Source organism: Haplochromis burtoni, unplaced genomic scaffold, assembly GCF_018398535.1.
Source record: "Haplochromis burtoni strain Fernald_Lab_line unplaced genomic scaffold, NCSU_Asbu1 Contig_120, whole genome shotgun sequence".
In the NCBI taxonomy this organism is placed as follows: domain Eukaryota; kingdom Metazoa; phylum Chordata; class Actinopteri; order Cichliformes; family Cichlidae; genus Haplochromis; species Haplochromis burtoni.
Window position 1 is genome coordinate 633,009 of NW_024582481.1, and position 18,759 is coordinate 651,767.

The following is an 18,759-nucleotide window of genomic DNA, read 5'->3' on the forward strand; positions in this document are numbered from 1 at the left end:
CCCCCCCCATTATGTTACAGGCAAGCACTATGGAGTGTACAGCTGTGAGGGTTGCAAAGGTTTCTTTAAACGAACTGTGCGAAAAGACCTGAGTTACACCTGCAGAGATAACAAAGAGTGCCTGGTTGACAAACGCCAGCGCAATCGCTGCCAGTACTGCCGCTACCAGAAGTGCCTGGCCATGGGAATGAAGAGGGAAGGTATGCAAAGTATTAGAATATTGCCATAGAGAGCTTGTTTGGCAGTCAGACGGTTTAGCAACGCGTTTTGTTCTGACTTGTCTTACATGTAACTGTACCCACAGTGATAAGTCAAAATGTTGTATGTTAGCGGTAAAAAAAAAAAACTAGCTGTGAATTAAAATTTCATGAAGTTATTAATTATACAGAGTTAAGCCTAAATAAAACAGTTTAAGTAAATGTGGACTATTGATAACATACATTAGGACAGATAGGTTTGTTGGGGCTGGTGCAACTAACCTGTCTCCAATTCAAATCTTTCTCCATCTTTCACTAGCAATCAAACTTGTAAAGGACATAACAGAAGATGGAAAAGTTGAAGGATGGATGAGTATGACATTGAATTCTTGAGGATACTGTATTTTAATGTCACATGGAGAATTAGAAATTGTTAGAAATGCAAAGTTCATGACATTTGTGTGTGAATTTGACCTGGGAATGATGGAATGATGGAGAGTGATGACTGCCAAATGTAGTATGTGGCACGTATGTGGTCTAATAAACAGTAATCCAAGGAGTTCTAATTTTGGTTGCTGTTAAGGGCACAGATCGGATTCGTATAGCTGCAGTTTTCAGTGTCTGATTGCCTAGTGATAATGGCAGATTATCCCTCAGTGTCAGCATTTTAAGAAGAGTCCTGGCTTGTGTTGCTTATACTGCTTCAAAATTACTTAAATTTTAAGTAATATAATACCAATACAACAATTCATAGTCAGTTTTGAAAATTCTGAAAAAAAGGGGCGGGAGGAAGAGCATGTGTGAAAACCTTCAAATTAACTTGCACGGCTGCTTGACTGCTTTAAATAGAGAAAGATTATTTTGAGTTGGTCCAAAACATTTTTTTTGTTTTTGGGTTCAAAGGCTTGTATTTGTATGTTTATGCTTAGCTTCATTCTTGTGCTACATAAACCACTCTCTACTGAGTGAGCTTCCACTGGTGAACATCCACACAGATATTATATAGAGTCGAGTTCTGATTTGACCCTAAGGTTCTGAGCAGAAAACCCTAATTTATTTACAGTTTGAACTTGATTGAACATCTGGTTGTACACATTAATACACAACAGTAGATAATTGTGTTTCATTTCCACTGTAAATTAGATCCAGTGAACTTGTCTTCATCTTTAAAACATGATGTCTAACCAGATTCTTTACTTTGAACACTGTGAGTCATATTCTTCAGCATGCACTAAAAACAAATATGTAGCACCGCGTTGTTTAATTTTTGCAATGTGACTAAAAGAAAATTAAGCATGTCTCAGACTGATGCTGAAAATCTAGTTCATGCATTTATTATATGTAGGCTGGGCTATTGTTATTCATTATCCTCATCTCACACTAAATACTCCCAGAAAGGCCTCAAGTAATTCCAAAACACAGCAGTGTGAGTGCTAACTGGGACTAAAAATATTTCTCTCATATTAGATTTTCTTCATTGCCTTCTTGTCGAATCCAGAATTGAATTTAAAATCCTTCTCATATACAAAGTTTTGAATGATCATTTCCCATCATATACTGCCCCACCCTGGGGTTTCTGAAAGTAAAATGGGAGACAGAGCTTCAGCTATCAGGCCCCTCTACTGTAAAACCAGCTCCCAGTTTGTTCTAGGGAGACAAATGCCTATTCTTTTAAGATTAGATTTAAAACTTTGCTTTTTGATCAAGTTTATAGCTGGGGCTAGAACCCTCTCTTAGTTATGCTGCAGTAGGCTTAGGCTGCTGGGGAATTTGGGCCCTGAACCTTTCTTCTTTTCACTTTGTGTGTTAATACATCACTGTTGCATTTAGAGGTTTCAACCAGCAGCAGTAATTATTAAACTGTGGCTCCCTCCCACGGTGTGGCTTCTTTGCTTTCTCCCTCTGCTCCCTTTTCTTTGTCCTCAACCCGCACTTTGGTGCCTCCGCTCACCCCCAACCAGTCGCAGCAGGTGGCTGCCCCTCCATGAAGCTGGTTGTGCCAAAGGATTACTTCCTTTTAAAAAGGAGTTTTTCCTTCCCAGTGTCACCAAGGGCTTGCTCATAGGGGGTCGACTGATTCTTTGGGTTTCCTTTGTAATACTGTAGGGTCTTTACCCTACAGTATAAAGAGCCTTGATGCGACTGTTGTTTTGATTTAGTACTATATAAATAAGATAAAGTAAAATTCAATTGAATTTTGGGTCCCACCACTCAGTTAAAATTGATAACAATTCACTACATTAAAAGTCATATACATCTATATTGCTCTTACTAAGTTTTGTCTGTATAGCAGACTTTCTCAGTGCATCAGAAAATGATTGCACATAGTCAGAACACTTTGCATTTTAACTCTTACAAGCATCATTGATGGTCTGTTTGTGTGTTTTGTGTGATGCAGCGGTACAAGAGGAACGACAGAGGAACCGAGAGCGGGAAGGCGAGCTGGAATTCAGTGTTGGAGTGAATGACGAGATGCCTGTGGAGAAGATCTTGGAGGCAGAGACGGCTGTGGAGCAAAAGACTGAGCTTCACTCAGACGGAGGCTCTGCAGGAAACTCGGTGAGTGGTTGGAACGTAAATGCATTTACATGGCAGCACTATAAACAGAGTGATAGCTATGTTTATTAAGATGAAAGGTTACTAAAATTACTGGAAGCATTGATTGTCTTTTTTTGTTTTGTTTCAGCCACATGATGCTGTTAGCAACATCTGTCAGACTGCAGACAAACAGCTGTTTGCCCTGGTGGAATGGGCAAAGAGAATCCCTCATTTCTCTGAACTGCCCCTTGATGATCAGGTCATCCTTCTGCGTGCAGGTATGAACAAGCACACACAAGTGATCTGATCAGCTTTGATGTTATAAGTTTATCAAAGGCACCATACAGTATTGTTCTGAAGTGGCCAAATATGTCCTTTTATGCTGGTTATTGTAATTCTTAACATACAGTTACATTGCTATCTAAGTTATTGTTGTTTGGAGCCGTTTAATTATATTTGTGTATTTGAATACTCTATAAATTGCATACCTTGCAAAAAATTGCAAAATCGCAATAAATTGCATACCCTATAAAACTAAGCAGTGCAAAGAATTAGTGTACGAGAATGTCTAGTAAAAACAAAGTGTAGAGGAAACTTAAAAGGCTGTGAGTGAATGACCACATTTCTGCCCAATTTTGCTGAAATGTTTTAGAAAATATTTTTGAAGTAGTGACTTTTCCTAACTCCAGTTGTTATGTGTCTGGTGATTCCCCAGAAGGGTTTTTTGCCCAGAAAGGAAAGTGGCAATAACAACTTTTTTTTTTTTCTTTTTTTTTTCCCCCATGCGGAAAGTGGTTCAGAACCCTGAGGACATAAATCTCACAGCAGCGGGGATGGTGTATACAGTTGCACTAAACTGTCTTTGTATTATTGCCTACAACTTAAAGGAGAAAGGACTCTGAGACACATGAGTCTTTGTTTTAAATGTCATGATGAATTAAAATCTTACTGCTTTTTACATATCTGTGGACTTAATTTCTCAGGGTGGAATGAGCTTCTTATCGCCTCGTTCTCCCATCGTTCCATTCCGTTGAAGGATGGAGTTCTTCTTGCCTCTGAGCTACAGCGCGATAACGCACACAGTGCAGGAGTTGGAGCCATTTTTGACAGGTACATTGATGGAAGTAAAGAATTGCCAGGATACAAACATATAAGCTGCACTTGACTGCAATGATTTGTGTTATAAAAACGTATTGTCTAATTTGACTTTTGTTTTTGATACAGAGAAAGTGTGCAGAGCGCAGAGGTCGGCGCCATATTTGATAGGTACATTTCCTCTTGTTGTTCCGAGTGTCTTACACAGTGTAGGCTCAGTGTTTTTGTTTAATGCTTTGAAACCTTGCATTCTTTCTCAGAGTTCTCACTGAGCTGGTCAATAAGATGAGAGATATGCAAATGGATAAAATAGAGCTGGGCTGCCTTCGAGCCATTGTCCTGTTTAACCCAGGTACTTAACATGGAAGAAATTAGAAACATTTAACTATTTCTTCAAAAAAATGTTTTGGGCTTTTTTTAATTTTCTGCATTTTTCATGTAGATGCTAAAGGGCTCTCCAACACCGGTGAGGTGGAGCTCCTCAGAGAAAAGGTCTATGCATCATTGGAAGCTTACTGCAAACAGAAATATCCAGAGCAGCAAGGAAGGTAATGGTCCTCTGCTGTAACAGTCTTTGTTGTAGTCCTGTCTCGTACATTTTGATCTTGTTAAGTGAGATGATGTCCTCTCTGTTCCCTGCAGGTTTGCTAAGCTCCTCCTTCGACTGCCAGCACTGCGATCTATTGGCTTGAAGTGCTTGGAGCATCTTTTCTTCTTCAAGCTGATCGGTGACACACCTATTGACACTTTCCTAATGGAAATGCTTGAAGCTCCCCATCAGTTGTCTTAGATAAGAAGCGTGTACTGTGGTTAGATAGCTGAAGCCTGGGCAGCGGGCGTGGGACTGGAGTGGCACTTTAAGTTCTTTGAAGATTTGTCGATTTGTCTCACTGCTGTCTGCGTTACACTTCTTTTAGTGCGGCACAGATTTGCGCTTTAGACCAAACCCAAGGCTTGGCATGATCTACAAGCTGGTGCTATATGTTTAATTAACTTCATGTGTAACTATGGGTAAACACAAGTATCTTTTGAAAATATAAACATTTACATATTTCCCTCACAGGATAAACTATAATTTGGATATACATTTTTGTATAAACTTTTTAGACACCTCAGATTTTAAGATTGTTGTTTCTCCAAATGATGGGATACATGAGAGGACGGCAACCAGATTCTTTTCTTAACGCGTTAATGACGCACCCTTTTTATAAATTTACACTCGACTCAGATCTAAAAGTGCATTATTGTACCAAACGACAGCTTTGAGTTTACTTGTATCCATTGCACATGATAAAATCCAGCAGTGACCCTGAGACAGAAGACAAATGAGCAGTTGAAACTGTCAGGCCAGACTCGTACTGCTCATCAGGGTCAGCTTTATGTGTCTCATATACATATATATGCAGAGTATTGTTTACTTTGCCATTTAAAAGAATAATTATGTTGGGGTTAATGATTAGACTTTTCTGCACATTTGCAACGTGCTGTTTCTAAACCATACATTTAACAAATGCCTGACCTCTGAATGGTCAAGTGTTTGTCTTTTGGTGCTATTTCAGAGATGATTATTGGCGCAGATGCACACCAAACCACAAACCTATGAATATATGCAAAGCTAAAAAATTCATTTGTCAATCTTTGTTTAAAATGTAGCAATACAAAATGTTAAACTAGGTAAGCCTGTCAGTTTTTCAGGGGTTTTACAAAGAAAATTATGTCCTGTGGAAAGGGAAGACTCCATTTTGTAATTTATCTTCACAAATCTAAGGTACTGTGCAAAAGTAATTGTTCAGGGACGGTGTATATTGATAAATTTGAACTATGATCAGGAAATACAAATTCTATAATTCTTATTTACCCTTTTTTCTGTTTTCAGCTAGTATAAAGCAGAACGTGTCTTGGGTTGCACTGGATTTGCTGAGACAGTTTCGGCTTCTTTTTTTTTTTTTCTTCTTCTTTTTTGAATGCTTGTTTTTCCTACCTATCCTCTTTTTAGATAGCTGTCTTCATCATCGTGATGTCTCTGCATTTTATTGCAAGCAAACAATAATCGCATTTAGCTCCATACCACCTGTGAACAGACATGAATTTTAAGTCCAGATGAGTGGGCCGTATGTAAACACCAGCTGTAATGGTAAACGTGTCACTGACATCTGTATGCTCTTGAACATAAAAGTGACTTGAAAAATGGGTTGTGTGGACTAAAAATAAACAGGCTTAAGTTTTTCTTTCACATGCTTTGTCTGGTCTAAACGTGACTTATTTCTGTATTCATAGAAGAAAAGGTGGCAGAAAGAAGTTGATGACAAAAAAAAATTGCATTTTTCCTTTTTATTGTAGTTGTTACATAGTTTTTGCTGTGGGTATAGATGCAATTGAAGCCTTGGTAGTAAAGCACTTTAGTCCAAGTTCCACAGTGATGTTATGGCACAGGCAGCAGTGTGTGATGGGCTAATGATAAAAATATAAGTGCAATTAAATCAAAGGCTTCCATCTGGATTTTACTGGAGTAACTGGTAAAGCCGATCGCTGGGTGTTCATGTTACAGTCTGAAGTGAAAATCCTACAGCTCTTAGAACCAAAGTGAAACCACCTCCTGGATTAAGCAGAAGTGTCACTTTCTTTTAAAACCATGCATGGCTTGGTTTTCTTAAATTATATTTTGAATAACACTGCTTTTAGTCTATAATACACTATTCTACACATGGAGCAAAAAAAAAAAAAGACAGTTATGACATGTACATCTGTTTACAACATTCCCCTGTATTGCTTCAAACATGTTTTTGCTCTTGAAAAGTCAGTACAACCCGGGAAACGCACTGAGCTCCCAGCTCCTCCTGTAATTGCAGTTTTACTAAGTGGCATGCTACACATCGAGTCTAAGGTGCTGAAAAGGTTCCAGTCAATTCAAAACAAAATAAAAATGGAGTGCTCATTTGATTTCTTTTTTTTTATGCAGATTTATCACAATGCGCTAAATTATTTTCTCAATGGCTATGTTTCCATCACAGTGAAAATTAAAAGTGAATAGACATCATTATGAATTCAGTCAAGGCCATTCCAAATTGATTAACAGCACGTGGACCTCTAAAGTATTCAGTTCAGTACAGATTTTGATGTTTTAAAAAGTCTATAAATTAAAACATTTTATGTGCTTCCTAACTAATAATTATAAATGTGCCCCCTGATGGTTTGCATTCATTGAGAATTAAAAAAAAATACACCCCACATGCCCTGAAAATGGCAAAAATGGCCTGATCTCTCTCTCTATAATTTTACCTACACTATGAATGGAGTGAACCTAAATGAATCTTACAATAAGGCAACAGGATAACAGCTAATGTGCATAGCCAATCCTTAAGTTGTCATAAATATGTTAAAGCTATCTTCATAAACTACTTGATCCAAGACATAGCATGGAACCAAAAAAAGTAATTCTGCCATGACAAGTTTAAAAACACTGGTTAAAAATAAATCACAGCTCAAGAATGATCTACACTGCAATATTAACCTCTGCTCCCTCCCTGCCCCACAGACCGCACATCTGTAGCAACATTTTCGTTATTATATGTCCCTGAAAACATCTTAATAAATAGCTGTCTCTGAAAGGCACTCTGAAATGTGCAGCTCATAGTCTCTACAAAATAAAACGAAATAAACTCTGTGAAGATTGCTCACTTGTACTTCACCTCACTCCAGCTGTTCATCGGTGAGAATAGATCACGACGGTGACGATGCGACTTCAGTTCAAACTATAAATGTTTGCATCGTTAGCATTAGTCTGAAACTAGTGGGATTGCCAGTCAAACCTGTAACGGAGCTGTTGGCAATCGCCTTTCTCTCTTCATATCAACTTTAAAAAATATCTGCGCCGTTTCCCTGATGAATTCCTTCTTATTTAGTAAACTAATGCACGCTTGCCTTGGATATGTTGACTTTGATTAAATATTTAAAAACTGTGCTACTGCTGAATTGCTGGTTAACTGCTGAGTATGTTCTCAGATTCAGATGTCTGAATGGTTAATCAGTGTCAAGGATCTCACTTTCCTTTGAGACCCAACTTTTACATCCAGTGCAATTGTTCCTTATTTGAGCACCTTCTTGAGCAAAACGAAACACAAAACTACCACAGTAGTATATAACAAAATAACCCTCTGCACAAGGCCATCTATTCAATAGATGAAATGTCTTTTTTTGTCACGAAAGCTCCTGGGCTGAAACTAAACCCAAACACATTTATTTGAACTGATTTTCTAGCCCTCTCAATTCACTGAAGGCCACGGGGATTCAACTGCCAACTGTTTTGACTCCCTCGGCCTTAAAAAAACCAAACATTTCTGCAGGTGTTTGTATGCAATATCACATTGAAAGCATAACTGTGATGAAGCCTTATGAAAGCAAATCATGTGTAAACTGTGTTTAACCGGCAAGGGCAAAGCTTAGTGGTTTTAATGCAGCACGCCGTTTCTGCTCCCTCTGCCCATCAGTTCAGGAATAAAATCCTGTTCTCCCTTCTCTTTCGTTAGGAAGCACTTGGTCAAGTCCAGACATACAAAGATGAGATCAACTCATCAAAGCTGGGGTTGGGGAGGGGGATTTTAGTGCCAAACCGGAGCAGAGTAGGTTGACGAGTTGGGTCTTTATGTCCTTATGGGGGGTTTGGGGCAGTGAAAGGGCTTCCAGATAGCGTGGTGTCCCGTGGGGGTCCAGCTCACACTTGCATCTCCGAACCATTAGACAAGCCAAGAGCGTTTGCCTCCTCTGTTGTCAAACCGTTCCTCAGTGTCCTCCTCACTGTGCACACAAGAGGAAAATTCAGAGTGGAAACATAATCGCCTATCATGGAAAAATGTTTTGTTTTTTTGCATTATATTAGTTTACATATGGAGCTGATTGGAGCTTTCTGCTCTGTGTATGATAAGAAATGAGGCAGCTCGCCCAATATTTGACACCACTCACATGATTTTCGATTGGCTCGGGATCGTCTCCTCTCCCGCGGCTGCGTCCGCTGGCTGGGCCCCTGAGTGGCTGACCTGACAATCCTCTCCATGATCTCGTCTGCTGTGTCATCTGTGCAGTTTACTGGGTCGTCGTTGGCAGAGCACCATGGGGCAACACGACCTAAAACAACACAGTTAAAATGGGTAAGCGAAACGTCTGATGGTACCAAGGTAATAGCATCTCATAATATTCTTTAAAGGGCTAAGTCATTTAGTTAAACTACAAGCAGGCTTAACGACAGACTTGATAACCTGTAATTGTAGTTATTTCTGAATTCAATTAACTAAACTTGAGGCATCTGGCTCTGTAAATCTCAGAAATAGCATGTCTGAGCAGATATTTGACCTCCTGTAGTACTAATGCAAATCGTTTTTGCTAGTACTTTTAGTTTGCATGCTTACTTTCAGCAAATGTTGCTACAACATTTAGCAACATCTTGTAAACAGGATGTCATAATAGGCCCTTGAAAAGCCTTCAGCTGGCATTTTGGATCAGCTGAAGTAAACGTAAAACAGGAAGATGTTCTGCTCCTCTTTTATGTCACACTCACATTCCTCCCACAACCCTCCCTCAGCCTGGTTTTACCAGTTTATTTGTGTTAAAAAAAGTCTTCGTCCTCTATATGCTTTGTCACTGAGGATCACCAAATAATTTTGTATTCCTCTCCTTAATTTTGTAGTCTGTGCCATGTAATATAAAGCCCCTTCACTATTGTGAATTGGTCTTATGTAAATAACATTTATTTGTAAAATCCAAAACTTAACTAAAGATTCATGGATGACCATTCCCTGCTATAACTTCTCCCCCCCTATAACTGAATTGTTGCTTACTGCCTTGAAATGACTGATTAAAAATGAACTGAAAAATAATAATAAGCCATCTGCCTTGACTGGTTGGGGTGAGCAGAGGCACCAAAGTGGTGTGCTATACAAATAAACTTGCCTTGCCTATAAACATAGAGATTGAAGAGATTTGCTGCTACATTGCTAAAAATAGTCCTAATTAAACTTAGGTTTTAGGTAGAATTCCTTCAATAAAGATGAAACAACTGTTACTGTGTTTGACTTGAATAATGCAAATCTAGTTTTCTGGATGGCAGTGGTAAAAATAAGGAAATATTTAAAAGTGTAAAAGCACAACACGTAAAGGAGAAGAACCTCTGGTGCTACTGGCTCTGGTGCGTGTTCGAAGGCCCGGCACTGTGGATGATCCACTCTCTCCACTCTGCAGGCTACTTTTTAGGACGGCCTTCATGTTCTCGTGTTCTGCTGCATCTTCGGCACTCTGGACACTCTGAGGCTGACTCTCCGGTTTGTCTGAAGGAGCTCCACCAAATTTACCACTCTACAGCAACAGACGGGCACATGAGATTGTGTTAGCAGTATAATGTGACTCAACTCCATGCTCTGAGACCTTTTACGTATGAAAGTCGTCACACAGGTAAACCTTTACAGGTGACAGTGCTTTCTAACCTAAAACAGGAGCGGTTAGGCATTTCAAACACTCCACCCACAACTCTGAGATACAATCTTTTTTCTCCCTCAAGACTGGTTCTTGAAACAATGCTGACATGCCGGGTTCAAGAATTTCATTATATTTCACCTGAGTATCTGTGAGTTGTTGAAGTTAGATTCAATCAACAGAACATATCATGCATGCAGACACTTCTTTCTGTCCATCGAGTTTCCTCATCCACGCTCGGTCTCTCTTACACACACAGCCTGTCAGTGTCACAATCGACTCTGTTTTTCCTGATGTTACAACACTTGGTGTTTTCCAAAGTTACAACAGCGTGTCTAAAAAAACAGGGTTAAATGCAAACACCCATGCACTTGTCTGCAAACACAATTACCTCACTATCATTGTCATCTTCACTCTATGGGAAAAAAATAGTAAAAATTACATTTTTGCAGACTTTAAAATAATAGTATAAGTTTTTATATACGAGTTTTAAGATAAGACAGTGGTGCAGCCTTGTCACCTAATTTTTAGGAAGAAAGCAAATACCAGAAGTCCTTAAATATTTAAACATGTTCTTTTTAATACCTGCATTTTCGTGAGACTTTCATCTCCTAGAACAGGAATGCCAAACTCATTTTACATCTTGGGCCATAATTAAGCCCCCTTTTATCTTAAGTGAGCCAGACTGGTGGAAATACCCTTTCTGTCAGTGTAAAGTAGTTTAACTGTGCATTTAATTGCTGAGATATGTCAATACAAGAAAAAGAAATGCAGTGTTAATATCTCAGTTTTTCAACATGATGAAGAAATGCTGTTGTGGTTATTGAAAGAAATGAGTCAGGATGACTCTTTGGGCTTAAATTGTACAGAATAAATATATAAAATTACAGACAATTCTGGTAGCTCAGTATTAAGTGGAACGATTTGCTAATTCACAGAAAATGCCCTGTTTATTTATTCTACTGCTGACACATTGTGAAATAAAATAGAAATGTCTATAGTAGATAAAATTACTATAGACTTCCCTGTCATGGTTTCCTGTCAACTTTTTATCAATTACTTTCTTACTGCAGCATGAATGGCTTTGGTCTGAGGTGTTTATCAGTAGGAAAAGCTGTACAAGTCCTAAAAATACAGTTAAAAGTCTAAAAACTTATTCCATCCTTTACATTTTACAAATATGTCCAACGGGTCGGATTGGATTGTCTGCCGGGCTGATTCTGGGCCCCGGGCCTTATGTTTCACACCCCTGTCGTACACCATAAAATCATCACTGCAGATTCAAGCTGTGCAGCCCAGAGGAGCATATTTGACTGAATTTCTTTGTAGGAGTGTGAGCTGAGGAGTGGGCCATCCAGAAATCCAGAGTTTGAATTCTCACACAGTGATTGAATTAGGGACCTTTTGAAGAGCGGGTGTTCTTGCCAGAGCCCGCTGTTGAGTCTGCTCTGACAGTCCGGGGGATTTTAATCATGCGGTGAGGTGTTTGCTCTGGCTTTTCTTAGCTGGCTCCAGCTACAGAATAGGATACACTAAAAACAATTCACTGATTGTTGTTACAGAAACCTATACATGTGAATACCAAGGAGCTATACCGATGTCCTTACAAATGCCGCATTTGGCGCTTTAACCAGATTAAGGATATAAGCAGCGTCTAGGGATGGCCCGTATTGTTTCTCAGAAATCAGAAAGCTCAAACTAAACAAAGACGAGGTTTATGAAATGGAAAAATGTGCGTGTAGGTCGGCTGAAGACGACTTACATCTGTTATCATTTTTCCCCTGGTCTTGTTCCTCTCTCGGTGGTTGGCCCTCTTCTGTTTCTGCTGCAGCACGCGCTCTCTTGTCGTGCGATATTCTAGAGCAAATTCGCTCAGTATCTTGCTAAAGCGGTGTATGCTGACGTCACGTACTGCATACACCGGATGGCCCAAGAACAGCAGGAAAGCATGAAACCTGGAGAAGAGTAGAGCGACAATGCATCATTATACATGCTTTATCATTAACGAGAATCCAAAATCTGATTCCACAGTTATATTTCTAAGATATAAAAATTCTGGAAAATGCGTAAGGAAAGCTTTAATGTGTAAAGGATTATCTACATGTGAATGCACCTGTTGATAATTCTTCGATGTACAATCTTGAGTATGATGATCCTCTCTGCACAGTCTTTGAGGAAGTCGGACATTTTTTGTTTCAACGCTGGTTTCATCTCATGTTTTGCAATGACTTTCAGGTGATCCCATGATGCTTTGCACCTTCTCTCCATCTGGGCCAGATTGTCTTGAAGCTGGTCAAAGTCCACCTGACAACCAAGACAGACTTGAGGTGATGTGGCATTGGCATTTATGTCTACTAACAACAAACTATTTTAGATTAGTTGTTAAAGTGAAATTTTAAACGGAACCTTGGTCAAGCGGGTAACAGCGCCAATCTCAGAGTAGAGATCAGTACTGTCTGGAAACTTCTCAACCACGATGGAGCAGGCGTGGTGCAGCAGAGATTGCTTATGAACTGTATCCTTCACCTCAGGGACCTTCTCCAAATAGTTCAGCTCAAAGCCTTTAGCCTAGAGATATATGCAAACACAGGAGCACTCTCAGAGTGTGGGATGGAAACAATGGTCTAAAATTAAAATCAAATGCTGCTACTCTAGGACCAAAACTGCAGTGAACTTCCTCTTTGGCAGAGTCAGGGAAAAAAAAGGGAGTTGAAAAGAGCTAAGAGTAGATACGTAGATTCATTAGACTGAAACTACACTCTATTTCAGGGCTGACTGATTATTCTGCTCACCACAGCGAAGCTAAAAAGCCAGAATGAAAGACATAATCCTAATCCTAACGGGATCTCCCCTTGTTCTCCTGCCAGCTTTAAATGGCTTACTGCAAAATATAAATGTGGCCATTATTTACGGTAACTGCCTGTTTTGATGTTGATGACTTATGTTTCCCCTTTGCATGTTTGGCTCGCATATCCCAGAGGTTCATTCATAAATACACCTACTCACAGCTGCATACACACCGAGGCACACGCAAGGGCAAAGAAACACAGATGACAAAGTGAGACAAAAACAAAACAAATGAGGGAAAAAAACAGAGACACATATGCAGGTTCACACATAAAAAGGCCAGACAGAAAGAAATTCTCAGAAATCCCAAAACCTTCCCTCCCCTTTTCTCTTTTTGACACACACACACACACACACACACACACACACACACACACACACACACACACACACACACACAGAAAGGACCAGGTTTAGCAGAGGCCTTGACAAGTGTTTTTACTGTAGAAGGACAGTATCTGGTGCAGTCAGGCACGCAGAACTCTTGCCAAATCAATAGGCTGTCAGGGGAGGTGGGGGGTGAGGAGCACTGCAGAAAATGTACAAAGCGAGTAAACGCTACAAACGACTTGGAGGTTTACTTACATTGGAGCCATTGAGAAAGTTGCCAATGGCAAGTAACGTGGTCAAAATGTATCTGAGTGTCTTATTTTTTTCCAGCTGATCCATTCCTTCCTTCAAGTCCTGCAAAGGCTCTGCCACTTCCTAAAAGAGCAGGAGAATACAGTCATGAAGCACATGACACATCCCTGCATGCCTATTTTTTTTCCAGTGAAGTCTGTTCTTCTCTCATCATACAGATGTACCCCATATAGGAAAAACAAATCTTGTTTAAACTATTCACTGTATATAAAAGGCGGATGAAGTTTCTGGACGTCAAAAGTGAAGATAGTTTGAAAGTGCCTCAAACCTGCATTCTTTCTAGTGGCCAGCAGGGGGAGACCACTGGGTGCAAAAGGAAGTACAGTTGTACTGAAGTCTACTGGAAAGCTGTTGCTAAGCCAAGATAATCACCAACTGGCTGTAGCTTCATATTTACAGATTTCGTGTGATAATTGCTCATATTTCACTAACTAATCGCAAGCATATTTCCTAATATATCCTTTTTTAATTCACAAAATTTAATTTTATTATAAGGAAATTAGAAGCAAAAATTAGATATAATGCACTTTTGCAACTGCTACAAGCACGATTGATGCTGACCTTCTCAATAATTTCGTAGTCCATCTTAAATGCCCACAGCTGCAGGCGAGCAGACAGCTCTGTGATGGAGGAGAGGGTGAGAAGGAACTGTTCGGCGCTGCCCAGGGGGATAGCAGGGTTGACCAGCTGAGCTTCCTGGATCTTTTGCTTCTCCTCCTCTGTGGGGATCATTGTGAGTATTTTCTAGTGGCAGGAAGAGAAAAGTTGGGGAGAAGGTGGGAAAACAGGCGTATAATACCATTTAAACACATTGATTTTTTTTGTTTTGTTTTGTTTTGTTTTTTTACTGTAAATCAGAGTAAATAAAAGAGAAGATTCAATTCAAAATTCCATGACAACAACTAGAAATCAAGCTGATGATCACAATATATCTTAGCATCTCTGTATTCTGATAAGCTGGGGTGTTAAGATGAGTGGGAGAGAGGAAGAGTCCATAGGTGTGCGTCATAAGGCAGAACCTTATTAAAAAGACTTACCTCGATGCCTTCTTTGTTTAGTGCGTACTCATCAAAGTTGAGAATGGCAGTCTTGATTGTGCGGGGAGGAGGTAAGACAGTCAAACCGATGTTTATAGCATTGCTGCGCTTTGAGTCCAGGACTATGATCTCTTGCCGTTTGCCATCAACAGCTGCTTTCTACAAGATACAGAATATTACGAGTGTGTAAGAAGTTTGCAAAAATGTATCCAACACATCAACCTTGGTAGAAAAACCTCAATTATAATTATTTTTTCTTTTTCCTGATTCCCTGTGTGGTCTGTGCTTAAAAGACTTGGAGGTCTACATGGCAGTGTTTCATGTGTTACAGTACATGTTTCTTAAAATGTCACAGCTTTCTGCACTTGAAGGCATTATTTTAGAACATATTTTAGTTTCCGGAGCAGGGTTGGCCCCTGAACCTACAGATTTTTGAATCAGTGGATCCTGTAATAACTCTGAAGATTTAAGAATGTGTTGATGTGCTCTGGTCCCATAGTTTACTTTAACATAGAGGTAGGGGTGACTTAATCTAAAGTCCATCTTGTACCGTGTGCTTCCTGATTTATATGAGACAACAAGCACAATTAGCACCAAACTAAATCACAAAATGATCCTTTCAAATAACCAGCTAGGGAGGAGAGCTGCTCTAATAGCAGTCTAGACAGTAATTACCTTCGTGACAGAGAGCTCCTTGGATTTGGACTCAAACAGCTGCTCCAACTTGGATGTGTCCAGTGTAACTGGCTCCAGTTTGGACCAGAGAGAATCCTTACAGAATTTATGACTCTTACACTGCCAGTCCACAGGACGAACCTCATTCCAGAAGAGACGGATGGTCTTCTTCTTCTTCTGGAAGAGAGGAATATCCCCTCGGCTCAGCTGAGGGGATGGCGGAGGGATAGGGGCCATAAATGGTGGAGGTGGAGGCATCATTTTGCCAAGGATGGGAGGAGGTGGGGGGCATCCAAACAGTGGTGGTGGTGGTGGCAGGGCGGTATTGCACGGCAGGGGAGGAAGAGGTGGTATTAGGTCACCTGACCCTGTCGTGCTGTCCATATCTAAAATGTCCATGTCATCCTCATCCTTCAGGTCGGTGAAGTCCATATCTTTGATCCGCAGCTCTCTTGGTTTGGCCATCAACTGGTCCCAGATATAGTCCGACTCTTTCTTTGGGGCTAACGTTGACGAGGCAGCGGGCGATGATTTTTCAGCCTGTTGCTGCTCTTTTGACGTCTCTGCTTCAGGTGGAGATGTCAGGCCTTTGACCAAATTTCCAAACTTCCCCGCCACTGCCCGGACGCTGCCCTGATTGTCCAGATTTCCCACCTCCATCTTTTTCACATTTTCTTCTCTGGCCTGTCTGTGAGCCTCCAGTGTGGAGATCCTGCTAGCCAAACTCGCCACAGAGTCATTCACCTCCTCCTTCTCACATTTACACTTCTCCTTTTCAGATTCTCCCACTTTCCCATCATCCTCAGCGGCCGTCTTCTGAGCATAGAGCATGTCCAGCATGAAGCGTTTCCCGTTGAGAATTTTGTTGCAGTGGTCATTCACATCTGCCTCTTTAATGCACTGAGTCCATTGGCCTGAAGGTATAGAAACAATTTCGATCAAATAGAAGGTAATATGAATAGTTGATCATTAAAGTAAGCAAATAAAATCTGCAAAATGTTTTAACTCTACCTGCTTCGATTTCACGGTTGAGTTTCACCTCCCGCTCCTCTCTCTCCAGAGTGCTACTTGTGGAGGAGATGCTGGATGCAGAGCAGTTGTCCTTTTCATTCACCTCTTCATTCTGCCTCTCTTTTTCACTCAACAGCACACTGTCATCTACATCCCTTTCTGTCACCTGCTCCTTCTCAGACTCCTCCTCCAACTCTACTGCTTCTGCTTCTACATCCGGCTCTCCCTCCTTTACCATATCAGTTACATCTGCTTCTTCTTCTTCTGCCTCATCCATACGCTGTCTCCGCTCCTCAAGCTTCACCTGCTCTCGTGTCTCTTCCTTACTCTTGCCTGACTGTCCAATTGAAGCCACCTCTACCGCTACCTTCTCTTCAGCAACAACATCCTCTGTCTCTGCCTCAGTTTGCTGTTTGTCTGGTTCAGGGGGAGGTGCAGGGGAAGGTTCTAATACTGGTAACTCTGGTGCTGCGCTTTTTATTCTGGTCTGTGGTTCAGCATGTGGGATGTGTTCTGTTCCTGGAAGAGAAATTACGGCAATATTAAAGAAAAATGTTACTTTAAATGTTTCTGTACAGAGTTATGTCCCAACGTATAACTCTGATAGTGTTCAAGAACAAAAAAAAAAGTTAAAGGAAAATCTAAAAATATATTTAAAATTGCTTCCCGGCATATCATTAAGTGTGCTGATACTGACATTCTCAGACTGAAATACATAAATCAATCACCTAATCCCTTTATACGACTGGCTGAAACACTGCAATGCTTTACAAAAAGTCTGAGAAAAATCCTTCAGCTTCAGCCTTTATCTTCAGTTTAAAGTCACCAAAGAAGCATGCTTTACGAAGATAAACTGAAGGAAAAAAACAAGAAATTTCTGATTACAATCTTACATTGAAGTATCTTGAAATTACTGAGAGTCATTCACTGAGAGTCCATCAGCTGTTAACCTTTGATATCAATCCATAGGAGCTGAAGGCCGAGCGTAAGCACCTCTGCACATCTACATTGCAGTGCAGCTTCAGCCCAGCTTCTCCTTTTGTTGCTTTTTCTGACTTTATCATTTATATAGCGCCAAATCACAACAACACTTGCTTCAAGGTGCTTTATATTGTAACGTAAATATAGATGGTTTCCCTTATTTACTAAGTGGTCACAACAACAGATGAATAAGCACAATTTATTCGGCACAGGTTTTTGTACTGGATCCAACCCTCCCTCTTACACAGGCTTGGAACTGGTACAAAGAGTACACTAGAACCCTATATTATTTGCGTATAAGGAAAATGTGTTAACCACTACACTATGGAGCCATTAAATCACAGCAGATGGAAACAGAATTATTTTTATCAAGTTTTAATGACAGGTCAAGTGAGGGAGACAGGAGCACAAACAGCCAGTATTGTGTCCTTCAGCTGTGTCATCAAGCATTCATTCACTCATTCATGCACATATCTCTCAAGTCCTAATGAAGAATACATGTTTGACAAACAAGGTGTACCCAAACTCTGGTGTGTGATGGTGGAGGTGTCTTCCTGTGAAATCACGGATGAAGGTGTAGCACAGCGGGATGCTGAGCGGCTGGCGGGGTTTGGACTCAAACACAGAGTTATCTCCGTCCGCCCTCTTGTTGGCACTTTGGGGCGCTCCCGCTCAAACTCCTCCGCAGCTACCCGTTCCACAGCCTTGTACCTGCAGTGACAAACAGCTGCTTTTACTTTTATGTGGACACTGCGCTGTAGTTACATGAAAAGCGGTAATGGATAACTAAATAAAATACAAGATGCACAGTAAATTTGTTATGGTGATGAGGATGATGTTTTTTGGGGTAGTGACATCTATATAAGCATAAATCTCCAGCAACTCTAACTATTGAAATATACATGACAGTTTAGACTTTAGAGGTATGATGACCTCATATAACAATGATCAAAAAGATATGTCAATGAATAGAAGCCATTTACGTTGTCTCATTCCAGGGTAATTACAGAAAATGGAGCCATAGTCCCATTACTCAATGACTGAAATGATGACAAATCATATCCATTTTGATAAAGTTGCCAAAGTTCTCTATAAGATTTTTGGCACGAGGTAACACTTCACATGTCCCTCAAAATTGTGTAAGTTGCATTTTCAAAAAACATGCATGCCAAAAGACAACTACACACTATTCCTGTTAAACGTTGGAACAGCTTAAGGCTGAGGCAAATTGTACATCTTATATCTGATCAGATATTAAAATGCTTTTTAGTTTT

General features: G+C 40.2%; 2 protein-coding genes across 7 annotated transcripts in view; one reads left to right on the top strand and one right to left on the bottom strand.

Moving 5' to 3' along the window:
- rxrbb (retinoid x receptor, beta b) overlaps window positions 1-6,063 on the top strand; it is a 10,329-nt gene extending 4,266 nt beyond the window's left edge. For 3 of the 4 annotated variants that reach the window (XM_005934722.3, XM_005934721.3, XM_005934723.2), the window contains exons 4-12: window positions 21-200; window positions 517-570; window positions 2,596-2,756; window positions 2,884-3,013; window positions 3,719-3,845; window positions 3,960-4,001; window positions 4,091-4,182; window positions 4,273-4,378; window positions 4,473-6,063. In XM_005934722.3, coding sequence (XP_005934784.1) covers window positions 21-200; window positions 517-570; window positions 2,596-2,756; window positions 2,884-3,013; window positions 3,719-3,845; window positions 3,960-4,001; window positions 4,091-4,182; window positions 4,273-4,378; window positions 4,473-4,620 — 1,040 coding nt within the window. In that variant the 3' untranslated portion in view covers window positions 4,621-6,063. The remainder of the gene's footprint in view (window positions 1-20; window positions 201-516; window positions 571-2,595; window positions 2,757-2,883; window positions 3,014-3,718; window positions 3,846-3,959; window positions 4,002-4,090; window positions 4,183-4,272; window positions 4,379-4,472) is intronic. The other variant, XM_005934724.3, reaches the window with a different exon arrangement.
- Window positions 6,064-6,127: 64 nt separating this feature from the next.
- fhod3b (formin homology 2 domain containing 3b) overlaps window positions 6,128-18,759 on the bottom strand; it is a 90,321-nt gene continuing 77,689 nt past the window's right edge. Inside the window, exons 15-27 of one of the 3 annotated variants that reach the window (XM_014337596.2) lie at window positions 18,006-18,196; window positions 16,505-17,023; window positions 15,494-16,407; window positions 14,819-14,977; window positions 14,343-14,525; window positions 13,725-13,844; window positions 12,699-12,860; window positions 12,406-12,596; window positions 12,055-12,247; window positions 10,684-10,707; window positions 9,989-10,175; window positions 8,790-8,951; window positions 6,128-8,624 (exon numbers count right to left, since the gene is read on the bottom strand). In XM_014337596.2, the coding sequence (XP_014193082.1) occupies window positions 8,542-8,624; window positions 8,790-8,951; window positions 9,989-10,175; window positions 10,684-10,707; window positions 12,055-12,247; window positions 12,406-12,596; window positions 12,699-12,860; window positions 13,725-13,844; window positions 14,343-14,525; window positions 14,819-14,977; window positions 15,494-16,407; window positions 16,505-17,023; window positions 18,006-18,196 (3,088 nt within the window). In that variant the 3' untranslated portion in view covers window positions 6,128-8,541. The remainder of the gene's footprint in view (window positions 8,625-8,789; window positions 8,952-9,988; window positions 10,176-10,683; window positions 10,708-12,054; window positions 12,248-12,405; window positions 12,597-12,698; window positions 12,861-13,724; window positions 13,845-14,342; window positions 14,526-14,818; window positions 14,978-15,493; window positions 16,408-16,504; window positions 17,024-18,005; window positions 18,197-18,759) is intronic. The other 2 variants (XM_042223786.1, XM_014337597.2) reach the window with 2 other exon arrangements.